At 32.2% G+C, this 15,038-nt stretch overlaps 1 protein-coding gene across 1 annotated transcript in view; it reads right to left on the bottom strand.

Moving 5' to 3' along the window:
- The window catches only part of LOC143917263 (multiple PDZ domain protein-like), a 210,368-nt gene that overhangs the window by 122,674 nt on the left and 72,656 nt on the right, over window positions 1-15,038 (bottom strand). The window contains exons 13-17 of the mRNA XM_077438749.1: window positions 14,637-14,811; window positions 14,389-14,480; window positions 10,431-11,157; window positions 9,404-10,400; window positions 1,582-1,753 (exon numbers count right to left, since the gene is read on the bottom strand). Of these exons, the coding sequence (XP_077294875.1) occupies window positions 1,582-1,753; window positions 9,404-10,400; window positions 10,431-11,157; window positions 14,389-14,480; window positions 14,637-14,811 (2,163 nt within the window). The remainder of the gene's footprint in view (window positions 1-1,581; window positions 1,754-9,403; window positions 10,401-10,430; window positions 11,158-14,388; window positions 14,481-14,636; window positions 14,812-15,038) is intronic.

The raw sequence follows: 15,038 nt of genomic DNA, 5'->3' as shown, positions 1-15,038 counted from the left end.
TAATAGGCGAGCTTTCGAAATCATATATTTATGTATGTATAATAAATAAAAGTTGAATCACCATTCCGTTATCTATACATTATATTTTTATACATCACATTCTTCAACACTTAAATTGCTTTATTAAAATAATTGAAATATATAATAAGTGAATAGAATAATTGCTAAACGACCAAAACACACAACCAGTTAATTTTAATTACATTGTATATTAAATTCCACGGTTGTTTGCAGTATGGAGGAGAATACGCCGTTCATACTGGTTTGCTGTGACTTTTTGACCGATAGAAACCGAGGAACAACTTTTGAAACGAAATTCAGAATGCATTTTCAGAAATTCAGAATTTGATGATTAAGTATTATATATTAAGTGCACTAATGAACAATCTGATTCAATGCTTCACAACTATATAGAACTCCATACATAAACACATATGTATGTATATGTATATGTATGTATTATCTTCATATATAGGCCGTTGACAATTTTATTAGGCCACTTGTAAAAAGTGCTTTTAAACGAAAATACTCGGGTATTTGAAACGGGCACTACCTGCATCGCATCTTACTAGGAATGCCTCTAATGTTTAACCCCATTTTCTCTTCCTTGGGTCGGGAAAATACTCGAGTATTTGAATAAGCATTTGCACATAAGCTTACTCAGATATATGAATAAGCAAAAAAAATTTTCGTTTTCTCTTCCATTATTTTTTTCGAACCCTTAATTATGTGTGCTTTTCACGAGAAACTTCAAATATAACTCAAAACTGGCATTTTTCCTCTTAAAGAATGTTGTGACCACACGATTTTTTCCACACCACTGAACATATCAAACTGAAAATTTACATTTGTATTCTTTGTGTACTAACTTATGTCGAGTTGATTGGGTTTTGGTTGGAATTCGTAAACCGGAAGTGGTAATATTTTTTAAAACAAATTTTTATTATTTTATTTTGATCTTTTAAATTTCTATCTTCTTCAAATTTAATATTTATGATAGTTGTACTGATGTTATGTAATAAATGAACAAAATCCGATAAGTGGATTTAGAATTTTTGTCTTGTGTAAGTTTCCCTACCTCTGCGCTCAATTTATATTGAAAATGCTCTCATAGCCGGTATATATGAAAGTGTATCAACGAATTTCGTTTTTATATTTCTTATATTTCTCCAATACATAGATAAATTCATGGGTTGGTAACATCCGAATTTTTGTGAATCCGAAAGTGGCCCAATACATTTTTCCACGTTTGGATAGGTACACACTTCTAGCCGGTCACGTTATCTCAGTTATTTCACTATGAATTGCAAATTTTGGTGATCTCCAATACTTGATTACGAACTATCAACAAAAGCTTATTTAACTTAACTTCATCCATCACTTTTTCCGCTAAGTCAATTACTCCTTTCAGTCTTATAACAAATCGTGCTCGACTGCTATCAATAGCCTATTCAGTCTAGCTTCATCCTTCACTGTAGGCATTTCCGATAGGCAACCACCACTTCCAATCGTCGAATTCGAACTATCGAATCCCAAATCCAATTTAAAATGATGGGGGAAAAAATTGAGAGGAGTACAAACTTTTCCACCGACTATGCTGATCCCTAGCGAAGTATTCGGCTCTCTTTGGACAGCCACTTGTCTCGCCTGTCCCCAGTGCTTCTCCATAGCGTTCGTCGACGAATCCGCCGTTCCCACGGTTGGAGATGCCGTGTACTTGTCCCGGGAAACTGTCATCTTCAAAATGGCATCGCTGCAATCGAAATGGCATTGTCGGATTATATTATAAATTTATGATGGACGTATGCACATACATATAAACTCATTATTGACGTGCGCACACGCTCACGCCGTTTCCAACTATTCCCGCTCGCACAATGTATTCAGTCTGACGAAACCAAAACTTAATTGATATTGGAAAACTCAATTAACCCTTACAATGGCGATCCCCATCCCCTAGAAAACAATTAATTTCATTCAGTTTATGCCGACGTGGATCGTCTGATCAACGTTTTCTCCTCCACTAATTTTATTTCTATCATATAATTCAAAAATTTAAATGTGTCTGTGGCTGTAAAATTAAACCGCAGTTATGACAAACAATTTCCCTATCGAATGTGTATGGGAAAATGTCGTTATCTACAAGGATTACGCTTCCGAAAGCCGATAAGTACATATTTTACGCAAAATTTCGAAAATTAAGCTGTTATATAATGTAATCGATACAGAAATAATCTAAAATTAAAAGACGCATATTCCCAATTTCAAATTTAATTTGGGTGTTCATATGGCATCGACTTAAAAAAAGTATAATTTTTTAAAACTATACTTTTTTTATATAAATTCAATACGAGTATTTACACTTTGCGTTACTAGTTTTTTCTATCCACCATTTAATAGTGCAATTGCACGTACATATGTATGTACCTAAATATACATACATATATGCCGTCTTTACGATGGTATGGATGTTTGCCCCGACCATTTTGCTGACTCTTTCAGTACTTTTAGGTCTAAGGTAAAGTAGCAAATCTGTGGCTGATTTGCTTCTTCACCTTCATTGTAATTCATTATTTATTAATTTTAATATGTTTTTGTAATTTTTCTTTTTTGTTTTCTTTATATTACCATGTGGTGCTCACTGTACATATTTGGAGTATAATATTTTCATTCATATTTCTATCTTTTTTGTCTCACTGTACTGCTTTATTTTATATTTTATTCTGTTTGTGTGCCAATTTAAATAAATAAAATAAAATAATAGATTTCGTCAAAAAAATTAATCTTTGATTTATATTATAAATTCTATTAAATATTAGAATGTTATTTTGTAAAATTTTCCAATATATTTCGAAAAAACCTAGCTAAGTGGATATAATAGAAGTATTGCGAAATAAGTCATTATATTATACATATATACTAGCTGTATTACCCGGCTTCACTCGGTATTCGTAATATAAACCGCTTAAACATGACTAATCTAATAGTAAACATTTTATTAAATTTATTTAAATAGTCATTTGTTTTTTTTATTAAATTGACTGTCACTAACAAACAAACATATGGTAAGTCTCTTATAAAAAATTATATGTACGCCCCCAGCGTCTGCGCCCCCGACGTCTGCGCTCCCGACGTCTGCGCTCCCTAGGAGGCCGAGCCCTAGGGCCCCAACCCCCAGGGCTCCGCCCTCGGCATCTGCACCCCCTTGATCTTCGAATCCTTTGAATCGGAAAAAATCGAATTATTTGTTCGATGACGTCATGGATTTCTACGAACGAAGTATACATACATACAAAGTCTCTTTCCAAATTATATATTAGATTATTTCACAATGTGAACTAGTATATATGTTTTTTTTTATATAATACTTGAATATCGTTGTGAATTTCTATTCATATTTATAAGAGTTGTATTCCCGTATTTCATCGTTTCAAATGCCTGAGAAGATCTTATTTATAACGAGAGACCTATTTTGCAGAATTTCCACAATTTTAATAACACACAAACCACCATCTTTGTTTCTGAGATTCAAAGATGGATCCTATTTTACGAATTCAAAATAGAATACAAAAATATTGTATTACTTTACATACATACATACATACTTGTAATACCAACGATATAGTACATATGTATGTATAAAACAAATTATATTAATGAGAAAAAAAATAATAAGAGCCAAAACGATAAGTTTCCACGATAATCTTGAATTATAATTTACAATCATTTTCTTTCATACCGTATGTATATATGTATTTGGTTCTTGTGTTAAGAACATGCATACATACAAATAATATATGTATTTTACATACATATGTATGTATGGCACAATAACCCAATTACCATGTTTTTTAATCGCACTTAGAATATCTATGCTATCGCGGTTACTATTTTTGAAGTATAAAGGCCTTTGATCATTTTAATGCGCTTTTCGCTATTTTTTTTTAATGTATGCTACATCCCTTTGATGCAGCTCTCGGACATTTTGCTTCACCATACAACTGTTTCCAAAAATAAATAAACGGGGGATCGTTCGTCCGAAGGCACATCTCATACCGAATATAGTATACATTTACCTATACATACATATGTATATGCATTTGTGTATATATATCCGTCGTATAAACATATAAATTCTGTACCGTCCGTCGGCCATAATTCAAAGCCTGTCAATGAATGTGCTCGTGCTACCGACCCACATGGGTAATCAGTCGCGAAAATCACGATCCACTGATTGGCACCTCATGTTTATTGGACTTGTTTCGAAATTAATTAATACACGACCAAATTCATATTTGATGATTTTCCACTAAATAGAGTACGTGGGTACATAATAAAGTTTATATTATTGAAAACGATACAAATTTATTTTGTTAATCGTAAATAAATATGTATGTACATACATACATGCACATAGGACGAACATGTTAGAATAAGTAAAAAGGCCCACGAAAATATATGTAAACTCAATTATTATAAAAAAAAAGTTCGTGCTGTATACAGAATATGTCTAAGTCTGACATAAAATTATTATGTAACTATCATTTTATAGCTAAAATCATATCATTTTATAACTAAAAATTTGAATAAGAAGTAAATAAATATGTAGATCGGATTCAAATTTGTTCGATTATAATTTTGACATTTGCGTAAGTTAATTGATTTAACTTACGCAAATGTCAAAATTAAAAATGGCTAAACAGATATTAAATATTAATAACAAAAATTTCTAAATAGACATTAAATATTGTTTATTTGTGATCTACATATAACAGTATTTCCCAATGTGTGGTGTACCCCCCACGATGTTTTGTTTCGGGGGGGCAATGAGAAAATCATTAATATTTGTTACATTTTTTTTGTAAAGAATTCTATTTACCGAAATAAATTTTTGATACTTACAATTTGAGAAATTTGATAATATATTAAGAGTTAATTCATTGTTCTCGGCACAAACTTTTAGCAAAAGTCGTATTCTTGTTTATTTTCTTACGATATTTCTCTTCTCATAGCGAAATCTTGAAAATTCTTACCATATATTATTTGATTATTTTTCAAATTTGCTCAAAAAAGTTTCGAAAATAGATTTGACAAAAATGTCAAAAAAGCCACTGAGGAAATAATATTGTTGAGATGGCTATGTATGTAGAAACAAAACTTATTGAAAAGTGGAGAACAAGAAAATTCTCAAAACAAAAGGATGAATCAACTATAAGAGGCAGTGAGGCTGCATTAGTGGCTTATGTTAGCTTACGATGGCTTATAAGTTATAACCTTCATTTATTTTTGGAATTTGAGGAGCTATATTAATTAAGATAGAGGAGGGAACGGAGATTTTTGTGACATTGAAGTGGGGTGTGGCACAAAAAGGTTGGGAAACACTGATTTATACATACTTCATACTCAAATATTCAGTTGAATATCTTTAAAAACTTAACTAAGCTTTATAAAGATTTCAATTATCATTTGTTACGGATCAAAAATATTTGTTTTTTTTTTATTTTAGAATTTCTCCCAATGGTATTGTTGATTTATACATACATATGTATAAAAATTTCCCATTCAAACAGATATTTACGTTTATTCACATCACTAACTTGAGATCACTGTTTGCAGATTTTATTTTTGCTTTTTGAGTCATCTTCGGTTCGCAGACGATATAGTTTTAATAACACAGCTGGACAGAGAAAGTATTAAAGTAAGAGTAAAAAGGAACGTCGATAAGACCAAATTAATGTTCAATAGCTATTGAATGCCTGATAGCATTTCAATAGATGATAAAATAGTAGAAGTAGTCAATAGTTATTTATATTTAGTAAAAATAATAGACATGTCCGGTAGTAATGAAGAAGAAATAAAGAGACGTATGAAATTAGGATGAAGTGCATGTGGACAAATTAATGCGTATGAATGTGAAACTTGGATATTGAACGTAAACGTGCTAAACACAGTCCAATGCACTCAAATAAGTGTGGAACGCTGTATGCTCGGAAACGGAAAACGTAGGTGAGAAGTATGAAAAAGGTAGTGGATGTAGTGGATAGAATGAAGAGATTGAAATGGTAATGGGTGGGCCACGTGGCTAGAATAATGGACGAAAGGTGGACAAAAGAAGTGCTAGAATGGTATACGATAGAATGAAAAAGGATGAAAGGAAGGCTGCAAGGTAGATGGGTAGGCGAAATTAGGAAAATGTGTGGGAAAAGATGGATGAGAGTTGCGTAAAACAGAGACTAATGTAATACTTTTGAAAAGTCCTTCATCCAGCAGTGGATGGCGAATGGCTGTAGATGATGATGACGATTAGAGGTAGGATAGCCAAGGGGCCGCTCAGTGTGACCGGTGTGACGCTTTGGGGCAACCTGTCAGGTCACACTGGTCATTTTATTGCTGTTATTATTTTAAAATAATAAATTAAATTAAATAAATAAATAAATTGTTCCATTGTTGTAAATCCTTTGTAAAAAAGGTTCGGCAAACCTTTAACAATGCATTTACAACATTTGAACAATATGCGGCTCCTTCTGGGTTCGGGCTTTAATGACGATGATGTATTTACATAGAGAATGCAAAAGGTTAAAGGAAGACCACAGGGGCGATGGGTAGACGAAATTAGGAAAATGTGTGGAGTGAGATGGATGAGAGTTGCTCAAAACAGAGACGAGTGGAAGCGTACTGGAGAGGTCTTCATCCAGCAGTGGATGGTAAACGGCTATACATACATGGCTGATGACGATGATGATATATAGGTTGTACATTGTACATATGTATAGTATATGCCAACTATGTTTGTATCACAACGATTACTCGAATTCACTCAATCGATAGGTATGAAGTGTGAAATCGTTCATATTATACATACGTACTAATTTATTACACACACCTTAATTAGTGTGTACTTTTTATTCGAGATGCGCATACAAATATGTTCATATATGCATGTATGATTCGATTTAAATTTTAACAAATTGATTTTAATTAGTACGGAGAGTGGGGGTGGTGGAGGGTTAAAAACGAATTATTACATAATAATTAATATCCACTCCGCGAACTGTAACCCTCGATCGTCCATAAATCACATCCGGCCGCGCGCACCCAAATCTATCGAACCGGAATGCACATTTACTTCGCCCCAAACGATTTTATGTATGTATAACCCCTTCGGCACGATCCATGGCGAATTTACCCGAAAAATGAAATTATCAAAATTAAATCGAATTAAAGTGTGCGTAATGAAATCGCGCTACCTCGGCGAACTTGAATTTCCCGCAAACGCAAAATCCTGACCGGAACGCGAAGTCCAGTCGAGTCGAGTCGGACGGAAAACTATTATGAGTACAATGTACGATGTACATACAATGAACCACTACTCCTGGACACCACACCACTGGTTACACCGGCTTACTAATGTATAATTACATTATGTCGGCTTTCGAGCCAAAAGTCCTTGCTGTCACGTTAAGGGGCGTAGCGTAGTTGGCTCTGATTGTATTCACTAATTTAAACACGAAGTCAACGAGCTCAAGTTGAAATTAAATCATTAACCACTCAAATTCATACTATACTATGTATGTACATCAAAAGAACATACATATGTATGGATGTAATATATCAATGATAGTCGTTGTCGCTATTCTTCTACTTCTATGCTATTTTTTTCATTTGTCATTTATGGACTACTTTGCTTCAGTCTACATTCTTCTGGATAACATTCGAATATTGTCTACCTACATAGCATCCGATAATAGTAGGTGACAAATAGTAGGTGGGATGGTTTTACTGAATTGGTGGAGGATCCGTTTCAACAATCAAATCAGATAAATTGGCAAACTCTGACAAGAAACGATCGACCAGGCCCCCCAGGCTAGCATGCTTAGCCCCCTCCCCCAAAAAGTTTCAAAATTGAAATTAAAAATCATTGCATCAATATTTTTCACAACATACATTAAGGAGTGATAAGATTGAGTTTCCCCTGATGAGTAATAATGTATTTTAACAAGTTTTAAATAAAAGTCATGATGTAAAAACAATAGCTAAGGAATCACCGACAAGCTACTATTTGAACATAACTACGAAGTACGAAGACGATAGACACTTGTCAATTTCGTAACAAATTTAAAAAAAAATGATCTCGGTGCCGGCCCCCTCGTGACCCGGGCCCTCGGGCTACAGCCATGACTGCCCCCCCGATACTCGGGCCATAGCAGAAATACTTCTAGTAAAATCTTTTAAATTGTTGGCAATACAGGGCTCGAACCCGGAAACTACCGAGCTATACTACTGCCAAACTTATAAATTTACTGACATAAGTAAATAAATGTGTACATATATATTTATTTAATTACCATTTAATTTAAACTTTACTGATCAACTGTATTTAAAAACAGACCATAAAAAATTTAATTGAATTAAAATTTGATCCGATAAATTGAATTTATATTTAAAAAAAAACAAGCTACACCCATAGAAGTCGCCCGATGTAGGACACGTGTCCTAAAGGCGGCTAGAGAAGCCTCAGCAATGGTTTTGTCCGGTAATGTGAGTACGATTTAGATCTAGAGGACACCCATACATTCATACATATACCGCCTCTAGAGCCACCCCACTACGTCAACCCTTGCTCTGAATTACGAGCCTGCCCGCATTAAAAGGCTTAATTCTTCACATATTGGGGCATCCGGCTCGAGTAAGGGGAGAAACAGAAAGGGGGAAAAGGTGGGGAGGGAGGGGGGTTTGGTGTAACGAAACCGGAAACGGAAGCGCTTATTAGTGTGATGCCTCTGCCCCGTAAAATCTACACTTTAACGGAGCTTACTACGTCGTCTTTACTTTGACCATTTGCGTTTATTTCTGGATTCGAAAGTGAATCTTCTCTGGTTTTGACGCACTCGAAAACCTTGTGGTTTTTTTTTAATTTGGATATAATACGATACACATATGTATGTATATTTTATAATTGAAAAAAAAATGTATAAGCAGTGTAAAATCACGTGAACAAATAAACAAGACGTACCTACCGTACAATATCGATTAAATGTCAATAGGATTACGTTTTACGTAGAACGTGATACTTTTCCTAAGCTCTTAAGCGAAATAAATATAATAGAATAACAATATAAAATATGAAACATAATGAGTATTAAATTCATAAAAAATATATTAAATTAAAAATAATCAGAATTTGACTAAAAATTTGGAATCCAGTCAAAGAACCATTTTTCTAATCGACCGTTTGATACAAATGACAGATTAAATTAAAAATCTTCGAATGCGATACTTTAAATTCGTGATGGCTATCATTTGGGTGACAGTTTAGAAGTACATTGATTAATGAATGTATACCGATTCGATTAAGATATACCGAAAAAGAACAGAAATACACAGAGAAAGAAAATCGACTTACCTATCTATAGACGGGATGAAAAACTTGAGAGGACCGGCCGATTGCCTTCTATCCTTGGACGAATCAGGTACAATTAACCCGTGTGAGGTCAAGCGACGACCACTGGTCTTCTTGCTGGAAATTTCTAATATGGCAGGGGATGAAGAGCTTCTATCCAAGAGACGCTTCGGTGGCTCCAGAATTTCTTTGACCACGGCGCAAAACTTGCATTTGCTCGCTTCCGCATAGTACGCTTTGGTTATTTCGTAGGCATAGCTTTCCAAAAAGCACTTGTGACAACCGGCCACGACGCAGTTGGTCTCTTGGTCCGTAGACTCCTCACTAGGTTCGTGTTTGTTCATTAGGAAATTTTTCGTCCTCGTCTCTCTAGCCACTTTCAAAGTCTTCTCCTGCTTTTCTTTTCTGAGCCTTTCCTCTTCTATTTTCATCTGTCGCTTGTACTCCTCCAAGCACTCGGCTTCGTCGTTATAATATTCCACTACTCTTATCCTGTGTACTTTCGCCACTTTAGCTTCCGGCTTTACGTTGTTGTTGACACATTGTTGCGTCTTTTCAAGTACTTCTGTGACGTTGTTGTTCAATTGGTGTATGTTGTTAGGTTCCGTCGCTGGTTCGCTTTCGACTACGTTTTTATTGATCTGGTCGGATGTTTCTACTTTTGCCAAAGTAAAAAATTGGGTATTATCGTTAAGGGAAGACGGACTTTCATTCTTTGATTCATCGACGCTTTGAACGGCTTCTTCTACAGGCGTTTGTATCGTGTTTAGAATGTTTTCTTTGGTCGGGGTATCGTGTTTCAAACTTTCCTTCGTATTCGCATTCGATTCAAGTTCGATCTTCTCCGCGTTTGTATTGTTTAAGGCATTCTCTACTTTAATCAAAGAAGAATCGTCTTCTAAACACGTATCGTAACCGTCGAAATCGTGATCTATGAAGAGCAAATGTGTGTTTTGTAAACTAGATTTTAACGATTTCTCCAAATTGCTCTCAGCCATTTCTGGTGCGCTTTCGCAGGGGGTCACCATACGAGAAGTACAATCTTTCCAACTTTCGTCACTTCTCATACTATCGGGATTGACGATTTTATCTTCTTTGGATGATTCCTCGATGTCTCCTTCTTTCCAATATCGATCAAAGTTGACACGCTCGAGTCCAGTAGGAGTGACAGCGAACACCATTTCATCGGAGGTGGACAAGTCTTTGCTGTTTCCTTTCGATAAGCTCAATTTCCTGTTTATACTTCGATCAGATTGATTGATTTTGGGATCGGTTAAAGTTTTAGTGGAGGACAACGTCCTAAGCGCTAGTTCTGGGTCGTCTTCCGTGATTGTCATGTCTTCGTCGTTTCCGTCAAGAGAATCATCCGATTTTCTCGTTTCACTTAACTTTATCGAATCGCACTGATTGCCATTCGGGTATTTGATATTGTCACTGATTAAATCGCGCACATTGTAAAATTCGTTGCCACTCGAGTCCTTTGTGATCCTTTCGAATCTGTTCTTGTCGCCATTGGTGACGCCGTTTTTGGTGGATTTGTTGTTTTTGCTTTTCAGACCGTTGACGCAGTTGTAATCGTTCTTCATCTCCTCGAAGCTGAAGTCCTCGAGGTTGGACATGTCGTCCTCCCTCAACGACGGGTCCTCCGGCTCGAGACATATTTGAACCACTTCTAAACACTCTTGATACTCTTGTAAGCACTCGTGATATGAATCGAATCCCGTATGGTCGTCGGAGCCCGCAGAATTCGCCCCTTCCTATGAAAGGAAAACAATGGAATATTATTTATCTGTGAATGCGTTTTTCATTTTTTTTGCCGGTTGATATTTCAACAGGTTTTTTTTAAATGAAATATTTAATTTTGGTCAATTTAATTTTTGATTGATTTAAGCATTTAAGGTAAATAAAAGGTAAATATGTATGCATATGCATGGTTGTAAAAACCAACCAACCGCGACGACAATGACCATTAAGGATATGTATTCATATTATTATCTAAATAAATAAGTAAGCATTATAATTTATTTAGATAATAATATTCATATTATTATTAAATAAATAATAAATATATGTACATTCATACATAGATATGTACGTGCACTCGATAAATAAATCAAAATCATTTTTTTTTTATTTAATCATATATGTATATTCAACATTTAGTACACAGGTATAACATTTAAATGCAGGTACATTCACAACACACCGAAATAACATCAATTATAGCATATTTTGATTATTACAACATACATTACTATAATATAACATACTTTGTTTAAAAATATTTTTTTCAAATTTAGCTTTAATCATAATTAAATAACAATATAGACGGAATCTTGGAATGATTGCTACATTATAATTGTAAAAAATAGTAATATATTAAAGTAAAATATTTTATTTAAAAAAAAATATGCATCGTTAAATAATGTTTTCGTGTTTTTATTATATAAATACTTTCTCAAAAATTTAAAATACCCTTAGGAATCACTTAACAGAGTAGATAACACATTTATAAGACATCAGAACATCTTTAAATTAGATGTGTAACAATTTTAATTTGGTATATGTACATGTACTTATGTACATATTAACCATAAGTAATAATTTGAATAAGAAGAAAAATTTTCGATGTTTTTTAGGCCTTTTTCATTTTAATTATTCTTTACATACATATATGTATGTATTTAATAAAGATTTTTAATGACACCAATACCTATGATATATTGAATTCAAATATTATTACATTATCAACTACATATATCCAACGTTACTAGCAAATAAATAGGAATGCACATAGATATAATAGAAATAGGCCGGCTTTCATAATAAATTAAGGTCACTTAATTCAACCCACTAAATAATATACTCAATTCAGCAACTTTAAAAATGCTTAACTTGAAGTAATCACTGATATTTTTGCATATACATACATATGTATATACATATCGAATATCAACTAGCTTATTATAAACATGGACATTTTATTATAATATTTATTTAAATTACAATAATTAGTGCATTCTGACTTTAAGTAATGTAACTACATACACAATAATTATACCCAAGTATCAATTCCAATAGTATGAGATAAAACAATTTGCTGCAATCTAAAAAATATTAATAATATAAACATGTTCCGAAATAATGTTATAAATATAATAGCAATTCATGTAATATTTTGAATATATTTTTAACATGAATTTTGTTTGTTAAAAAATACAAAACACTAAACTATACATTGCATTGTAATGAAATGCAAATAATACTCATTATAGGCAAAATCTAAATTTAAAAATAATTGACATCACATACATCTATCGATATGTTTTTATTATCAGTTTTAAGAAATGTGCAACACAAATCCACAACTATAATACATATGGGTATATAAGTGTTTTATATTTATTACACACATTTCTTATATTCACATTTAAAGCATATATTAAGTACATATTCAAATAAAATCTCTGGAAATCCATCAATTAAATATGTATGTACATTCACACATACATACATATACATATACATATGTATGTAATATTTTTTTAATTTAAAATCCGATATAATACATTGATAGCATTTTATATCATTTGTATATATGTACTTTCATATTATATTCAAATGATTGTTGTAAAAATCTATATTGAATGAGTAATTAGTTGATTCATTACTAAAAATCGAGTACATATACATACATACATATGTTAATGTAACTAAATAGCACATCATTGACATTAGTCATAAACATTTATGTCATGCATTAAATGATATTAGTGTGTTATACAAAATATTTATAAAAAATAATTGAATAGTTAGAAACACAAATAAAATATATTTTTATATAAATGTAGACATGTAAAATGTTGATTTTTTTTTATAGTTGTGTTCTGCATCATGCGGATTAAACTTCACCATATATATTTTTTAAATATGCATGTATTTTAGGAGAGATCTCTTATTGATTCGTCATATTTTCTAATAACCGAAAATCTTCTTGGTAATGATAATTGTTTTCTTTTGTCATCATTGTACAGTTTTTTGACATCATTTTGAAATTTCAGTAGAAGCTTGTATGTCTGCAATAACGCTTCATAGTGCTAAAAACAAATAATCCATGTGAAAGTTATGATATCAATATAAATATATGTATTATAGGTACCAAACATGCATTTATTTTAAAGAAACGTTAATTTGAAAATTTTTACCTATTGTACACTAAAGGGAATAAATATTTTTTTTATTTTGTGAAATTCATTCAAATACACCGCATACGCGAGAACTTCACTTAACAAATCAATTTCGAATTAACACATATCATAATTTGTTAAAAATTTATTAGAATCTAATATTTTAGATATACATAGGTAATTTACAGCAGTATGACACTTTTACATTGAGCATTTGAGAACATAGTTCACTCACATGTCACAGAAACATGTTAGTAAATTAAACTATTTATTCCCTTCAATCGTATAATTACTGTGGCAAACACCATTTGACAATTATCTAAATAAGTATATTCTCTACAAAATAAAAATGTTATTTTATTAAAAAAATAAATTATCAACTTACTGTTTCATTTTTTTTAAACCATCACCTTGAGTGTACAATATGGTAGTTCACTTAAATAATATAATATAAAGTATAAACACTCTTAATCGTATTTCATTCCAATCGTAGCTTCCGTCAATATATGAGAAAAAATCAAGAAAACTTTACATTTAATTAACGTGAATAGTTTATTGTATCATCAAATAAACGATTTAATATTCTTATGATAAAGATTTCTCACGTTTATCATTTTAAAACAATTTTCCTTAATACATAAATATTTGGTACTAGAAAAATTTATCCCGAAAATGTGTTTTCGAATATAAATCTATTGATAGTAGATTTTTTCAAAAAGTTATTGTTAGATTATTTTAATTAATATCATAAATGATATTAACAATCAATTTCTATCAATAAATATAAAATATATTAATTACCTGACTGCTAACACTGTCATTTCTTTTACAACGGTCTGCACTCCCCAAAGAACTTGATGGCAAAGGTTTTGCAACACCGATTCTCACAATACCTGAAATTATAAGTTTCTTGATTACTGTCATTCGAGAAGCGATTCAGCAGTGAATTTTAAATCAATATTTATATAAGTAAGACAAAAACTTTTATTTTTAAACTTATAACTAAAATCTAATTAAAAAATAATTAGTATTGAGTTTTTAGCAATGACCTTTGTGTGCAGACTTTAAAGCTTGTACAGCATGCGCTAGTGAAGCGCCATTTAAAGATTGCCCATTAACAGACAGAAGACGGTCTCCTGGACGTAGTGTACCAGCCCGAGCCGCCGCTCCCCCAGCCACTACTGATCTCACAACTATCACAGTTCCTTTAGGCTCAACAGGATCCTAAAATTTGAATTACATATATTAAATATGACATTTGTCAAAAGTGGAGAACAAATAAACTTTCTTTTTCACAAATAATACTAAATTATATTCAATAAAAAATCATTTTAATGAAAATTGACTATATAAAAACAAATATTTATTTTTTCAAAATTCAAAAATGATTTCAAAATTATTTTACTACAATTGAGTAAACCTTATTAAACTTATTCAATTGTTGTAAAACT

Source organism: Arctopsyche grandis, chromosome 1 (genome assembly GCF_051622035.1).
Source record: "Arctopsyche grandis isolate Sample6627 chromosome 1, ASM5162203v2, whole genome shotgun sequence".
Lineage (NCBI taxonomy): Eukaryota > Metazoa > Arthropoda > Insecta > Trichoptera > Hydropsychidae > Arctopsyche > Arctopsyche grandis.
This window is presented reverse-complemented; position numbering and strand designations above follow the sequence as displayed.